Here is a 17,300-nt window from a genome sequence, read left to right as displayed (position 1 = left end):
GCTGGCTAAAGCCCAACCCAAATTCACCCTTTCGCATCTATTCAGCAACATAATCCAGTCAAGAGCTTATGAATGGTGCTAATCAGTGGGCTTCGTATCGAACTAAAACCAATTGATTTTGGCTCATCTATCGCCAATCTATTAGATCAACTTCATCCAGTCGTCCGAAGAAATTCTAAAATTGTTTGCTTTCATCTTCGAATTAAAATTAAATGTGTTCTTGGATGTGAATCACGCTTTAGATTAAACTAGGGATAAAACCAAGTCATACTAAAGAAAGTAGCGTTCTATACGCTCTTCTGCGTTTAGATAACCGAGAGTTGGATGCAATTGAAGTGGAAATGATAATGCTACCAGTCGATAAATTGATTAGAGGTCACTTCTACTAATCTTCTGTAACTCCTTCTGATCGTAAAAACAGATGAACACGATGAACAGCATTTCCAGCTTTTCTTTTATCTGATACGCACCATGGACATCCTAAATAGTCTGCATGGATCCCCCATTCCTGCTAGCGCAATTTCAGCAAAGCAAACCTGCATTTTCGTCTTAGCGAGAAAAGCAGTATCATCATCATCAACGGCGCAACAACCGGTATCCGGTCTAGGCCTGCCTAAATAAGGAACTCCAGGCACCCCGGTTTTGCGCCGAGGTCCACCAATTTCATATCCCTAAAAACTGTCTGACCTACGCTATCGTTCCATCTCCGGCAGGTTCTGTCTCGTCTTCTTTTTCTACCATAGATATTGTCCTTACAGATTTCCCGGGCTGGATCATCCTCATCTATATGGATTAAGTGACCCGCCCATCGCAACCTGTTGAGACGGATTTTATCCACAACCAGACGGTCATGGTATCGCTCATAGATTTCGTCATTATGTGGGCTACGGAATCGTCCATCCTCATGTAGGGGGCCAAAAATTCTTCGGAGGATTCTTCTCTCGAACGCGGCCAAGAGTTCGCAATTTTTCTTGCTAAGAACCCAAGTCTTCGAGAAATGCATGAGGACTGGCAAGACCATTGTCTTGTACAGTAAGAGCTTTGACCTTATGATGAGAAGTTTCGAGCGTAAGCTGAAATGGGTTCTGTTGGCTGCCAACAACCGTGCGCGGATTTCATCTTCATGGTTGTCATTTTCGGCCCTAGATGTCGTTTTCGTTTGACCAGTGCGATTCGATGTTGTTCGTTCTTTTGGTTTTGGCGCTGACGTTGCCACCATGTACTTCGTCTTGCTTTCATTAATGTGCAACCCAAGATTTCGCGCCGCCTGCTCGATCTGGATGAAGGTAGATTGTACATCTCTGGTTGTTCTTCCCATGATGTCGATATCGTCAATATAGGCCAGTAGTTGGGTGGACTTGAAGAGGATGGTGCCTCTCGCATTTACATCGGCATCGCGAATCACTTTCTCCAGGGCTAGGTTGAAGAGGACGCACGATAGGGCATCCAGATGTTAAATGGTCTCGAGAGGGATCCTGCTGCTTTTATCTGGCCTCGCATATTGGTCAAGGTGAGCGTAGTCAGTCTTATCAATTTCGTCGGGATACTGAATTCTCTCATGGCCGTGTACAGTTCTACCCTGGCTATGCTATCATAGGCGGCTTTAAAGTCGATGAAGAGTATCACTCTTCCTTCGGTTTAGGTAACTCCCCGCCTCACTGATGCTCCCGGCCATCCTGAATATTGCCCTCCTTGCCTGCATCTGTATGTGCAGATGGAGAGGGGTTGATCCCAGCAGGACCTCCAGGAATGCCGTTGGGCATGTCCTCATTGCCCCACTGATACACACGCAAGCCAGTCATTGGAGCTTGTGTAATTCCCTGGCTTGTGTGCTGGGTTCGTTTCTTTCTGCCCGGCCATAGTAGATCACAGTTTCAGTTGACCGTCCTGCCCGGTAAGCGTGTTGACAGTGATGTAGGGGATTACTCTTTATAACGTTAGTTCTAATCTAGTTATCTATGGCCTTCTCCACCGTTTTGAGTACGAACGATGTTAGGCAAATTAATGCGAAAGATTTAGGGTGAAAAGGATCCTTTTTACCCGCTTTCGGCATAAAGACCACTTTTGTCCGTCTCCATGCCCTTGGTGTGTATCCCAGTGCTATACTCCCCCTTACCACCCTCAGAAGAGACTCTAAGATAATTCCTAGACCTCTCTGGATTAGTGCTAGGAAAATGCCATCTACTCCGGGAAATTTTAGTGGTTTAAAAGTTCCCACTGCCCACCTTAGCCTAGCTTCTGAGCATACCTCTTTTGCTAATTTCCAATTCTCCTTTCATTCGTTGTTGGGGTGTGAGGGAGAATGTTATCGCCTGCCACCGTGGGATAGAGCCCTGGGAAATGAGTTCTGAGAAGCAGGTGTACCCTGTCCTCCTCATTCTCGGTAAATGTCCCATCTTCCTTCTTCAAACAGACAGAGGATTTTCCCCCGTTTTTCGCTACAGCCTTGTAAAGCCTGTTGCTTCTGTGATCTGTTCGATCCCTTCACAGAATTCCCTGAAGCTGTTCCGTTTTGCTTTCCTGATCGCGTTGCACTTTTGTATCTCTGCCACTCCTCGGTTTGTTTTGCCCGGTTGAAGAGTTTTCGTGCCTTTGTTCTCGTTCTAGCATGGTACATCCCTTGATGACTTAACTGTCTTAGCAGGACAGCTGACGTCATATACATCAATGACGACTGTATTGAGGTTTTCGCCTGCTGTTCCAGTTCGCTCCTGATGTCACCGCCCACTAGAAGAAGAATGTTGTTGCTCAAGTGCGTTGCATAGGATTCCCAATCTGTTCTTCTGGGATTCCTTGTTATTCTTTTTATTTCGGAGTGACTCTCAATGTCGAATCTGATTATCCTGTGATCAGACATAGAAGGTTCATCCGACACCCTCCAATTCCTGGCCATTCCGTTCATTAGAATATTTCCCAGAGTTATGTCCAGTACCTCTTGTCTAGTGATGGTCACAAATGTTGGAGTGTTCCCTAAGTTATATATTTCTAACTTATTGCTAAGAATAAATTCAAGAAAGTACTCACCTCTTGGATTAGTGCCGAGGAGAAGTGGTAACGCCCTCTTCTCACAATACTTCACCAGTTTTGCGACTTGTTCCGGTGGAGCTCGGATTTCGTCTCCTGGGAAGTATCCCGATGCCACGACTGCCTCGCGAGTGCTCCTCCTGGCTTCCAATGAGATTTGGGTAGTCACAAAGTCCCCGGTCAGGAACTCTAAATTACGCTTAAGAATTATGCAAGCTCTGGGTTTTTAACAAGAGGAGTCCCAAATTATTTGCATGCTTCCTCCTTGCAGACCGCGAATCTGCCCCCGGTACACCCAGGGCTCCTGAGCCAGCACTATTCCAATGTTCTCCTTGGAACTTGCTCTTGTAATTACCGCAGATGCAGCTTTCGCATGGTGGAGGGACCTCGGTATGCTTTTCACCCGGTGTCTCCTTCGAGGTGTCTTTCCTCGGCTTTTCCCTGTGCACACGCACGGGTATGTTGCCAAATCGGTAGTTGATATGGCAACTCCGACCTTTAATTGCCTCCAGGGATCGGTCACCTACCCCGATCGTGAGGAGTTTACCCTTTCCCTCCACCGTGGTTCTGAAGACTCTTCATAGTCGCGTATGGAGATCCTCATTCTGAGCGATTAGGAGGTCCATAGGGTCCTCCGTTTCTATTGTCGCGGCTTTTGGGAGAAAAACGGTCACCATGTGGGCTCCTGGTATATCATTCTTAGCACATGTTGGTAGTTCCACCCCTTCCCAGCTTGGCAATTTAGGAACTATGGCTCTAATCCGCTGTGCAGTGTCTTCTGTCGCGCAGTTCACAAGTATAAGGCCTGGTCGAAAGCGTATCCCGGTGAACACAAGTTTCAAAGTCCATCCCTTGCACATCTGCCCGACGACAAATTCCTCAATGGTTTCCTGCTCCTCACGAGTGAGTATTTGCTCGGAAAACATTTTTGGCAGTATGGCCAGGCGAATGCCTTGACCGCACTAGCATTGCTAATGGCGGGCTTCCTGAGTCCGACCTTCACCTCTGACCTGCCCGGGTTTTCTCCCCCTTTGGGTTCAGGTTTGGATTTTTTGGGAGCATTCCCTTCATGCGGGCTGATCTCTGCTGGTCCCCGCTTTCTCGGCTCCAGTAGAGATAGCTTAGGTCTATCCTGAGCCCTCTTGAGGGCTTCTTCTGGTTTCAGGCCTTCCTTCAGATAGCGCAGGTACCATTTAGCACCTGCGGTTTTATTGATTGTACTCATTTGACTCCCACGAGTATGGGGGTTAGAAGGTCCACCGTGCCATAGCTCCCCTTAGCATGGTAAGGTCTAACTTACTGTGGCGATCAGGTATCAATAAGGCTCCGTTCGAATACAGTCAGTTACCCCCAATGGGCACGGTTCGCATGACACCCTGCATTGGGGGAGGTGTTTTTTTCGACTCCCCACTCTAGATCCGTAGCGTTTTGTTAATAGTAGGGTCACCTTGTACAGGGTGTAGCTATCACTACTCACTAACGGTCTTGGTAGACGAGAGGCTTGGCCCCTGAAAAGCCACACATCGCCCTAGAGGAGAGACAGCTCATCCTCAGAGAGAGACCCTAGAAATCTTTTTCCATTATTATTAACAAATGAAACAACAAAATTTTAAAATAAGTACACTTTATTCCTGATAAAAGTGACCACCGAACTTGTTTTTTGTTTAAAAAGCAATGCCATTATACAAACATGGCAATTCGTTGCATACAAAGTGCATAGTCTAAACTCACATTACAAGGACATTCACTGATATTGCATTGATTTATTCGCCGCATCACCCGAGAAACGTATAAGGATGACGGGCGCAGACAGGACAAAACACATACACATGCTTTTACATAAAACATAATCGACGCGAGATTAAACAAATTTTTTTCCTAGAAACGAATTCCTAAACTAAATCATAAAACATGTCTTAAATTTCTAAATAACAATTTCAACAATCAAACACGATTTTGCATCAGTTCAGTGATAATAGGAATGTTTTGATTAGAAAACGTTTTAAAGGAATATCTTTAGATATCCTTATTGGCAAATAAAATTGTCTTTGTTGATCTTCTTTTTCTTCAGCCTTTGTCCCGTTCACAGGCGGGGTCGGCTCAAAATTGTCTTTGCTGATGTGTGTACGTATTTCAGGCAAATTTAAAATTTCAGGTTTCTACGGGAATGTTGGAGTCTGTATTGTAGTGGATGCTTTTTCTGACATTGCTATTGAATACTGTGGTTCTGACTTTTAAGAGAATCTAAAAATTGGAAAATGGTAGGAAAACGGGGAATGATAATTTGAAGACTGCATTAGTTCTTGTAAGCCCTGATCGATTTTAAGATGGCATAGAAGTTGATTGTGCTAGAATTTCGACTTCAGTAGTTATTATTTGTGGACTGCAAGCGAGGATGTTTCTTTAAATAACTAACAGAAGAGATACTCTACCTTCTTCCACTTCGGGCAGCATTCTCTTCAAGATTTCTTCGTGATATAGGCTTGAGATAACCAATTAGTTAGTTCATTATTAAAAGTAGCTCTAACTTGAGCATGTAGGATGACATATAAACTGACTGATTAATAGGTTCTATATCCCAATGATTTCCTGCCAAACAACTAAAACCGACAATACAAAACAAATAATAAAAATAGCACACACAAAATGTAAAAAGGTAAAATAAGTAGGAATAAGTTCCGGCCAAACCATAATTATATCTGAACAACTAGTCCTGAAGCCGATATATTGTCTCCTGCGCCAGCTGTTTGCTTTGCGTCGCGACATACCAAAACTGGCGCCACACAAATCTCGTACTCAATTATTTGTGATTGAACCTTCACACTTTCACTCCAGCACGACACGGGGTCTTTCTGTTCGATCTTGATTCGCTGTGGCTTTCCTACAATCAATTCATTCACAGTCGTTGCGAAGCTACTATCCAGAATTAACATAGCTGACTCAGGGTTGATCTGAGGAAAAGTTAAATTAACAAATAGAAACCGATTTTGAACATTACCCAACTTACAACTTCATTTGCGCAGACATGCCGATGAGCAGTGAGGGCTGCTTTTGCTGCAGCGTTCTTTGTGTTGTTCCATTGAGATCCTTTGACGATAAGAATCACTTGATATGCCAATGTATGCACATGCATACGAGTCAAAGGGCGCTTATTCTTACTATTTGAAGCGTAACTGGAGCGTAAATTGACGAAAACCTCTCGCATCAAATCTAAAGTGTGAGCCACGCGAGGGTTTGAGTCCGTTGCTGATGCCACTGTGTCCTTGGATAGTTTTCGATTCAAATTGGCTACCTCTTGCTCGTTCATGCCGATGGAGTCGGTGTAGGGTAAAATATTCTTTTCGATAAGTGACAGAAGGTCCTTTTCAACGTAACTTGCCATTTCGAAGTGTATGAGAGTATTTCGAGGTTGTGCTATCATCTGTTCTTTAACTTTTTCGATACGCGCTTCACGAACGCCTGAACGCATATGAAAACCAAAATTAAATTTACAATTTGTCCAGAATGAGGGGAAAATTTACCTGGTTCAAATTTGAACGTGTCCATCATTTGAATTCCGCTTACAACCAATAATCGAGGTTGAAAATTCTTCAAAGCATCTTCTAACCATTCTACTGCTTGCAGGAACGGATTTCTGTGATCGTTGTGTACAATGAAGCGGTTGGCACGCGGAGCTGTAAAGGGGCCCCACGTTTCCCCGGTTTTATACTCTAAAATCATATGAATATCATCTTCGTCAATAACATCCCCAACTAATTGAATTTCGGTGGGCAAATGTTTTCGTAGCCTGTAGATGATAGAAATAAAAATGAAGGCAAGTTCTCCCTTTCTTATCAGTAGTTTTAGTTTACTTTTCAGACATTCTCGTTGCGAGGAGAACATCGGCACCTTCTTTCAAAAATCGAACTCCCATCATTGGAGCATTACCTCCTAACGTCCAACGAATGGAGTCTTTGAGCTTTGTTTTGGCCTTCGTTAGCAGTCTTTTGAATAGTTTGTCGTCCGAGATGAATCGCCTGGAATATGAATTTTCATTTAGAGATAGTTGCTTAAATTGAGTTCAAATCAGTTAAGTGTAGAGTTGGTTGTACTTTGATGGTGCCCCTAGTGTCTCAAAATCACAATAATATACTTCGGAAAATTTGACGCTATCGCATATTGGACAAAATTTTGGGTACATCCATAAGATTGGAAGTGCAGCTCCGTCTAGCCATGTGTAGCCTTCGATTGGAAAAGTGATAACTCGAGACGGCGATATCTGGTCAACATGGCGAGTGAAGAAAGTTTGGCCACCTAGGCATCGTCATGTAGCAAAACAGTTTGTCCTGCGTTTGCTCGTTCAGTGAAATGACTTTTAATACTGCGCTCATGCGGGTTAGTTCCAGTAGATTGCAGTCTTTCGTGATAGTCTTCGTTCGGTTTTAATAATATATGGTTGCCATTTACCCCGGAGAGTGCGATGACCCGTCAAACTGAGAACCTTGGTTTTGTTGGTGTTTATTTTCAGTCCAACTCTACTTGCCAAGTCATTGGAACGGCAAGATGGCTAGCAAATGTCATCAATGAAATCGAGGTGTTTGAGGGAAGATGTCATCGTTTATAGAATTCCTCCCCGTCCTCCGGACAATGCAGCATGAAACCAATAACGGCGACAAGATGCACTCAGATGCCGGATTCCACTTTGCACCTCAAAATTCTCTGAAATTTTACCCCGGTGCAGCGCGTGATATTTTACTTCGTTATATGTCGCTCTCTGTGTGTCTGAGTTGAGTGGTTAGAGCGCAAAGCTTTGGTACGGAAGGTCGCGGTTCAAATCTCCCTGTGGCAGTGGGATTTGTATCGTGATTTGGCGTCGGATACCAGTCGACTCAGCTGTGAATGAATACCTGAATCCAATCAGGGTAATAATCTTCGGCTAGCGCAATGCTGACCACATTGACGAGCTGAGCCAGACGAGCAGACAGACTGAAAACCGATTTTAATAAGATTTCGTTTTACACAAAACCTCAAGAAACTATAAAATGCATATAAAAAGATTGATGCTTCTCCCTAATGCCACGAACAGAAAAGGATAAAGCCAAATTAAAAGGACTAGCCTAGAGGGTTCGTTCTACTGCCTCGTAGAAAGCATTCTTCTCTGACTCTTCAGTCTCCTCTTTAGGGACGTGACCGCTAATGAGACTTATATTTCGAAATTTGCCTCAGAAACGCAAAGTGCATAGCCTATGTTTTCAAGACCGATATCAGCAGCTTTTATATTTTTGGTTTACTAAGAAACCCATTCTGAGCACATTATCTACTGGATAGTCACTGTAATATATGGGATAGTGGCACTTCTCCAGGAAACTGGCCTCTCTGTCCAGCGCGGCTCTTCTAACGCTGTTACATCAGCCTTATGTTGGCCTTCACCAACTACTTTCGTGTTTCCAAAAGCAATATAAATTAATTCACTGCTGTTTTCCCGAGAAAAAAAGGAAACGTCTTCATTTTGCAAAACTAAAGAAGAAAAAACTAATTGAACTAAGTTCACGGGGATCCTCCATAGACTCCAAATGAAATCATGTCGTACAGTGCATACGTTTAATTTCACTGTTTGGATATGTCTATCAAATTTCGTCCCAAAAGGGGTACTCGTTTCCGGGCAAGCATTGGAACACCCTAATAAGAGTCAAAAAGATGGAATTGCGGCGAGTAGATAGCACCAACAATTTAAACTGCTACAGTTTCCCAAGCTTCACGCTAGCTGAATTTACACCGTTGGTAGAAAGACTACTTTCCGATGCAAGCAGGCACAACCCAGTAATAACAGACGGTGATTTTAACGCTTTTGGTGAAGATTGGAACAGTTGTGAAACAAACGCACTCGTAGATTTTCACGTCCCAATGTATAATAGTTCTGACAAAGATTGGCGAGGCTAATAAGCTACACGAGCTCGGTAATAACACTTATATTTGCTAGCGACACATTATTAAGGCACCTTCAACAGCAGGTGAACGCGAATATTCGCAGACTAGACCAAGGAAATTGCAAAAGTTGGTTGGATATTGAAGAAATTTGAAGAGCAAATGTTCGCAGAAATATTGTTCCAGGAGAGCACAATAGCGTTGAAAATCTGACGCATTTTCATGCCCATCCAAGAAATAAATGTCCAATGGTGGAATTCGAGAAGGAAGGAGAAGTAAGACTATGCAATTGAAGGATATTGTGCAAAGAAACGGACATCGACCTAGGGGGTGGCGTCTACGGTCATGCCATCAATCGTCATTACCGATCATCAACCCTAGTTTGCTCACTCATTAATATTCTTTTCCCACAAGTTCCAAAGGCAGCAAACCCACTGCCTATTCAGGTAAATCCCTCACGCAACCGTGGAAAAAGCTCTTGAGAATGGGAAGAAATTTATCATAAATAAAGTCCACGGGAATAAAATTAAAGTCTGTTAGCGGTCAAGACAGTGCTAAATTGTTGAATTGTTTAAAATATGCTTGAAAGAAGGGGTTTTCCCCGAACAATAGAATCAGTGGAAGATAGTAATAGAGCGTCTTCTATTACAATCCCACAGTGTATATAACGATGAAACTTATGAGCGATATCTTGACCGTCTGGTTTTAAATAAAACCGCAGTGAGCGGGTCACCCAATCTGTATAGTTGAGGATGATCCAAGTCGGTAAGTCTACACGTATTACGCGGAATATCTATCTTAGAAAAAGAAGACGTGGCAGACCCTGCCTCAGAGAGAGCGATGGCGTAAGTCATCAGGATTAGTGAACCTTGGCCCAAAACTGGAAAATCTGTTGCACCATTTTCTTCTGTCATTTGCCTGATCTGGATGCAGTCGGGAGGCTTTCAAATCTTCAGCCATCATTGTTTCGGCTGGAATTTTTTTCGTCTACAATCAACTTCGATGTTCAACCAAGTGAATTCTCTTTAGCGCGAATTACGTGACCACACCATCAAAGACGCCTCTCTCGCAATTTTTTCACGTAGATAGGTGCAACCCCATATTGATCGCGAATATCCTCATTTCGAATGTAATCAAGGCGTGTTACGCTACCAATCCAACCCAACATTTTCGTCTCCATTATCGCGAGATGCCGTTTGTTATCTTTTATAGTCGACCAACACTGCACTGCGGTAAATTTTCGATTTGAGACGTTCGTTAATATATCGATCACAAAGAACACTAGTTGATGAACGCCACTTCATTCAGGTTGGGTGTAGCAATTTCATAACACAGTGCTCCACTTGCTGATAGCATTGATCCAAGATATTTAAATCGCTCAGTTCGCCACTGACAATGATAGTGCCTGTTTCAAGGGGATCAGTCAACGTCTAGACCGGACACTGAGGGGATAATAAACCTTGCGTAATAATATATCTCGATATGAGAAATGCTTTTAATTTTACGAGATGGAGCAGAGTAATTAAAGCTTTAAAGTGACTACCATGACACAATATATCAAGGAGATGGAAATTCTCAGCAACGAAACAGTTTGGAAAACGAGATACTGGCTTGGAAACGATGATGTGCGTTGGCAGAGCAGAAAATTGAGTAGTTCCAATTACGGAAAGAAGAAATGAAACTTGCATCATAAAGATAAGAACTGGCAATTTGTTGCCGCGCAAAGGGCAGGGGTGGAAACTATAGCCGGAGCACTGTTGTCGCCCGAGAATATCGTAGACTACACACGAACTTCAGAAATAACTTGGAGAGCTAAAAAATCGTTAAGGCGGTTGACAGTATTTAGAGCAACGAGTTTGGGAGAAGGGTAATAAGACGAATCGCATTTAGTAACTAATCTTACCCCGCAACGTAAGCGGTAATGGCTGTTCTGCAAGATAAGTGAGGGAGAAACAAGTGGCGTTTGTGAGTATAAACCGTAAACACTATATATGATTGGAACCAGCGGAAGGTCTCGAGTCTTTCTTTCTTCTAATGATTTAAAAAAGGCTGGAAGATAGTAAACAAAGTTCAATAGGGTTTTGTTTTTACGCGAAGCCTTAAAGACTGCAAACTTTCACTTTATACTAGCAAAACAGGACAAGAATAAGCCGTTTAGACGTGTTGTAATGAAAAAAGTTGTTAGTAAAAATTCGGCACTTTTTAAATTCAATTTAAATACATTAAAATTTCAATATATCCGGCTGAAGACGGTTTGTAGCTATTTTTTTTTTATGCTGAATGAACAAAAAAAACACCATTTAGAGAATTTTGGCTTGTCTTTCGAACAGAAGTACTTTGTTCCCATCATTGTTTGTGGTCAAAGGGTAGTATAGGTCCCAGAGCGAAACGTGAAGTGGTACCCACGATGGAGCATAAAACCTAGGAAACATATGCTGAACCAACACTAACAGCTCTACTACCAAACCCTATCTCCACCTCCACGTGGTGACCGCTGGGAGCTCTTTCTTAACGAAAAGCTGCAGACGGAGAAGGATGAAGGCGAGTCTCCCGCGCCTAAAAACGGCACAAGTGGTACCAACTGGTCCTCCATGTTGGGGGCTGGGTAGGGCTAACAACCCTACATGGAAAACCGAAATTACGAAGCGACAATAGGAGCCTCGGAATGGACGGATAACACAATGACGAACCCGACAACGACAAAGAAATAACGATTTGCGCATTTCTCATGGAACTTGCGTTCTCTGTACAGAGATGAAGCTGCTGAGCAGCTAACCGATACCCTGTCCCAATATAGGGCTGATCTAACAACGTTACAGGAGATGCGTTGGACAGGGACCGGTTTCCTGGAGAAGAGTCGCTACACCATATATTATAGTCGCCATCCAGTAAACCATGTGCTCGGGGCAGGTTTCTTAGTCAGCCAAAAAATGAAACCTGCTGTTATCGGCTTTGAAAATATACGCGAACGGCTATGCACTCTGCGCTTGCGAGGTAAATTTAGAAATATAAGCCTCATTAACGTTCACGCCCCTACAGAGGAGACTGCAGAGTCGGAGAAGGATACCTTCTACGAGGTAGTAGAACGAACCCTCGAAGCCTGTCCCAGATATGATATCAAAATCATACTTGGGGATTTTAACAGCCAAGTAGGGACGGAGCCCGTATTCAGGCGATACGTTAGCTCCCATAGCTTACATCAAAATATAAATGATAACGAAATGCGGATTATTCAGTTAGCAGCACGAAATGGTTCTTGGAAGTACCTGGTTTGTGCGGAAAGCGGTCCACAAACATACGTGAGCCTCTTCGAATTGACCACGTGTTGATCGAACGCCGCTACCTCTCAGCCTTGATGAATGTCAGAACATATAGGGGGGTCAATATAGACTCAGATCACTACCTCGTTGACATGGTGCTCCGAGCTCGAATAACTACACCACCCAGAATCCCCTCTGGCAATCAGGTGAGAGTTAACACTGAAACCATCCAGCCCTCCGCAACACCTAGAAGAGGGGAATTGATGCCACACAATTATACCAAGTGATTTATCAACTAATGCTGTGGGACAGCGAATCAATGCCTGACGACCGGTAAAGAGGCATTATCTGTCTCATACATAAAAAGGGATTTATCACACAGTGCAACAATTATAGAGGTATCACGTTGTTGAGTACCATCTATAAGATGTTTCTCCGTTATCTTGCTAGGCCGGATAGCCCCATACGCTCAGAACATAATTGGCCCATACAGATCAAATTTTCTCTCTGCAGCAAGCGATGGAAAAAACCGTTGGAATATGAACATCAGTTGTACCGTCTTTTCATCGACTTTAAAGCTGCCTACGATAGCATAGCCAGGATAAAACAGTATACGCCGTACAGTACCCCGAGCAATGTGCGAGGCCAGATAAAAGCAGCAGGATCACTCTCACGACCATTCGACATCAACAACGGTCTACGACAAGGGGATGCCCTATCATGCGTCCTCTTTAACCTGGCTCTGGAGAAAGTGATCCGTGAAGCTTAGATAAATGCGAGAGGTACGATCCTCTTTAAGTCCACCCAAACAACTGATCAAGCAGAGATCAAGCAGGCGGCGCGAGATCTTGGACTGCACATCAGTGAAGGCAAGGCAAAGTATATGGTGGCAATGTCACCACCAAAAGCCAGCCAACCAACAACATCAAACGGCACTGGTCAAACGGGAAGAATAAAGATAGGAGAATAAAAACTTTGAGATCGCCGATTTCTGCTATCTAGGGTCAAAAATCACAACCGTGCACGGTTGTTGTTAGCCAACAGAGCCTATTTCAGCTTACAAAAACTGTTCCGCTCAAAACGTCTCACCATAGCGTCAAAGCTCTTACTGTACAAGAAAATGATCTTGCCAGTCCTCATGTATTCCTCGGAGACTTGGGTTCTTAGCAAGAAGAATTGCGAACTTTTGGCTGCGTTCGAGAGAAGAATCCTCCGAAGAATTTTCGGCCCCCTACATGAGGATGGACGATTCCGTAGCCTACGTAACGACGAAACCTATGAGCGATACCATGACCGTCAGGTTGTGGATAAAATCCGGCTCAATAGGTTACGGTGGGCGGGACACTTAATCCGTATGGATGAGGATGATCCCCCCCGGAAAGTCTATAAAAGGCAATATCTATGGTAGAAAAAAAAACGAGGCAGACCCTGCCTAAGATAGGGCGATGGCGTAGCTGAGGACGCTTAACAGCTTTTAGGGCTTTTTATCGAATTGGTGGACCACGGCGCAAAGCGGAGACGTCTGGAGTTTCTTATTAAGACAGGCCTAGACCGGATATCGGTTGTTGATGATGATGATGTACTAACCGGAGGAGATACTATCAATCATGTCAAAACTCTCCAGGAAGACATAATTGGGGTTCTTCAAAAAGGAGGTTTAAAGCTGCGAAAATGGGCAGCCAATTACGAGTCTCTTCTGGCATCTATTTCTCCTTGTGACCGGGAAGCTAAAACAAAATTCAACATTCATGAGCATCACTATATAATAACACTTGGGTTACGATGGCATCCTGCCAGAGATTCATTCTCCTTCAAGGTCTGTCTCGAGCCGCTGAACAACGACGCTCTAACTAAGCGGCAGTTACTCTCCGAAATAGCGAAGCTCTTTGACCCAGTGGGATGGTTACAGCCTTGTATTGTTATGGGCAAAATCACCATGCAACAATTATGGCTAAAAAAGACAGGTTGGAACGAGCCGGCGCACACCGAGGTCGAGGAAAAATGGCGAAGGTTACGAGCTCAATTGCCAACATTGGAAGAGTTATCTATCCCTCGATGGTAAAATTACACAAGCGGAGAAAGCATCCAAATCCACGGATTTTGCGACGCATCGGAAGCCACTTACGCAGCGGTCATTTACATATAAATTCGTGGTCAGACTCCTTTCGTCCAAGTCAAAGGTAGCTCCACTAAAGGTGCAGTCTATACCACGCCTCGAGCTGTGTGGCGCGGTTCTACTGAGCAAAATAATGAAGAGTACCCTGCAGGCACATTGATGGGTACACGTTATACCATATTATTTGCCCGATTCTACGAATTGTACTACATTGGCTCCAGAATCCAGCAAGGTTTTCATAGCCAATCGGGTGAGCCAGATCCAAACCAACTCGAATCTAAAGCAATGGAGACATATAGACAGCAGGTCAAACCTGGCAGATATTGTATCACGTAGAGCACTCCCCGTACCTCTCATCAACAACGAATTGTGGTGGAATGGACACAAATGGTTACGCGAGTTCCAGAACAAATGCCCATGTTGCAGCTGATATTCAAGTACGAACCGGCAAAATGTGCCTCGTGAGCGTCGAAAGTATAAATAGTTCGGACATCACCCAGAAGTTCTCATTGTTCCCGAAATTTGTCAGGGTCATAGCATATTGCCGTAGATGGAAGGATAAGCTGAATAACTCATTTTTATCTACCTCTACCTTATTTGAATTCTTTTTGTATTGTATAACAAAGGTTAACATGCCTCCATCTAATATTATGATTCACATTCCTTGGCTCTTAACCAGTTTGAATTTGGAAGATCGATTTCCAATAGTGGTAATCACCTCTTCTGTTCTGTAAACGTTATACTTTTTCACAAATTAACCCTTAAGTGTGATAGGTACATGTGATCAGTTAGTTCAAATTAATTGTACCTTTGATTCGGATAAATTGCTTAAAATAGACAAAAACCTGGTGGCACTACCAAACCAACTGGAAAATAAGACGTTTCTCTTTCTTGCGACTGACTTGAGTTAACCCATTTACCAAACTAACGAAATATGCAAATGTTTGCGATTTGTTACCTAACGAGCGCACTCAGCTCAAACTTTCGCCGCCGAACTTTGTACTCAACGTGACCTTCCCATCAACTCTGCCATACTTACTCTGACGCAGCTCCGTTTTCGAAGTAGTGCGCAAAATTGTCAATCAATTTCTTCTCGTCTGTTATCTCACTCAACAGCTCGTCCTTCTCAAAACTGACACCGTCCTCTGGGTAGCTCAGGAGCTGTGTTGCATTCACCACCAAATCTGCACAGCCCCCGTATCCCACCGCAACTTTTGGCTTCTCGTAGCCCTCGTTGATCCCTCCACGATGGACATTCTCCAGGGCAAGTAAGCCAGTCAGGATCAGCGTTACGGTATTTAACTGATTCAATGTCCACAGGGCCTGGAAAATTATGGCTAGTAACGCTCCAAAAACGGAGCAGGTGGTCATCACCGAAATGCACTTGAGCGAGGTCATCTTGTTGGGTCCCTTGCGGACTATAGCACACTTGGAATTGCGGTTCTGCCTAAAGTACGGACTAAATTAACGTAAAATCGAACATTTGGAATGTTGAAAAAGTTTCACGACAATTGTTTGTCAACGTCACACACGCGAAAGCCGACAGAAAGTTGTTGGAGTGAAAAACAACGGCAGCAACGAACGACACAGATAACACCAGAAACGTCAAATGTCGGCCTTCTGACGTGCCGCCCGGATTGCGGTAGGTCAATGTTGCAGATGCACAATTGCGCGATGTCAGTGACATCTGAGATGTGGAGTTGCTGAACGGGTTTGTACGTTAAGGAGTTTAACCCTAGGGTAATAAAATATTCTAGAATTTATGGATTGAAAACCTAACTGAGCTTGGTATCAGTCACATTATCATTACAATTAATGCTGTGCAAGTGATAAGCGATACCATGACTGTCAGGTCCGGCTGAATAGGTTACGGTGGGCGGGTCACTTAATCCGCATGGATGAGGATGATCCAGCCCGGGAAGTGCATAAGGGCAATATCTATGGTTGAAAAAGAAGACGAGGCAGACCCTGCCTGAGATGGACCGAAGGCGTAGGTCAGGACGCCAGACAGCTTTTAGGGATATCGAATTGGTGGACCTCGGCACAAAACCGGGATGCCTGGAGTTCTTTATTAAGGTAGGCCTAGACCGGATACCGGTTGTTGCGCCGTTGATGATGATGCTGATGAAATGAGAAGCTAATAGACACGATCATGATATTGGGGATCACTCATCCAGAGTGAGAGACTGGTTGACTTTCCACAACGCAGTGAAGATTAGATTAGAGAATTGGCGAAGGTACGTGTTCTTAGCCTGTTCCGAACAGTATCTCCAGTAGTGGAAAATAAATTGCAGCATTTCTTTGGAGAGGGCACGAATATGTCCATGCCTTTCGGCAGATTAACCGAGCCCCATTTCGAATGCTATAGATTTATATCAAACTGGGTATTCCTGATTCCGAACTGCGCTCTGTAGTCCGCGTTTTCCGCGGCCTCCAAGCAATTTACAATTATGCGGAGTAGAAAAGGCTCCCTATTCTTCTGGGGTTTCCTCTTTTTGATCACCACTTAGTCTTCCATGGGTATCTTGGGAATTTGGGAATTTGAAGCCGCAGGGATTGAAAAACTTGTGCATTTCGTGTGACTTTTTAGCAACCTGATGCGAGCAGCATTTCTCCTGGGAATTTCCTCGTATTGGATAATGATGAGCTTCACGCTCTCTCAGGTATCGTTGATCTTGGCAACGCACGAATTGGGAAATTTTTTGGAGAGTTGGTTCTCATATGCTATTATATGATACTCAGAGCAATCAAAGCAAGCCTTCTGTTTCCCACTTGTCGCCCAAGATTCGTTCGATCATCAGTCCCGACAGCCTACCCTCAACGTTGGTTCACACCTCCGTCGCCAGTTTGCCACCATCGGAATCATCATCCGTAAATGACCCCCGGGCACATCGCTGAAGTGTTTCGCAACGTATGCTCCGTCAGCCTGTAGTTCCTGTTTCGCTGTCTGCAGAGGTTGTTTGGCATCCGAGCCCTTCCAAACCCAGATCCTAAGT

The 17,300-nt window shown here is 44.0% G+C and overlaps 1 protein-coding gene across 1 annotated transcript; it reads right to left on the bottom strand.

Moving 5' to 3' along the window:
• Window positions 1–4,631: 4,631 nt before the first annotated feature.
• On the bottom strand, window positions 4,632–15,702 carry LOC119648641 (ADP-dependent glucokinase). Its single transcript, XM_038050412.1, has 5 exons — window positions 15,344–15,702; window positions 6,876–7,040; window positions 6,546–6,811; window positions 6,032–6,483; window positions 4,632–5,975 (listed from the first exon to the last, which is right to left on the bottom strand). Exons 1-5 carry the CDS (start codon window positions 15,700–15,702, stop codon window positions 5,718–5,720), a joined length of 1,500 nt encoding a protein of 499 aa, XP_037906340.1. The 3' UTR covers window positions 4,632–5,717.
• Between the last annotated feature and the right edge of the window lie 1,598 nt (window positions 15,703–17,300).

Source organism: Hermetia illucens, chromosome 2 (genome assembly GCF_905115235.1).
Source record: "Hermetia illucens chromosome 2, iHerIll2.2.curated.20191125, whole genome shotgun sequence".
NCBI lineage: Eukaryota > Metazoa > Arthropoda > Insecta > Diptera > Stratiomyidae > Hermetia > Hermetia illucens.
Note: the sequence above shows the minus strand (reverse complement) of the source record. Positions and strands in the feature narration are given on the sequence as shown.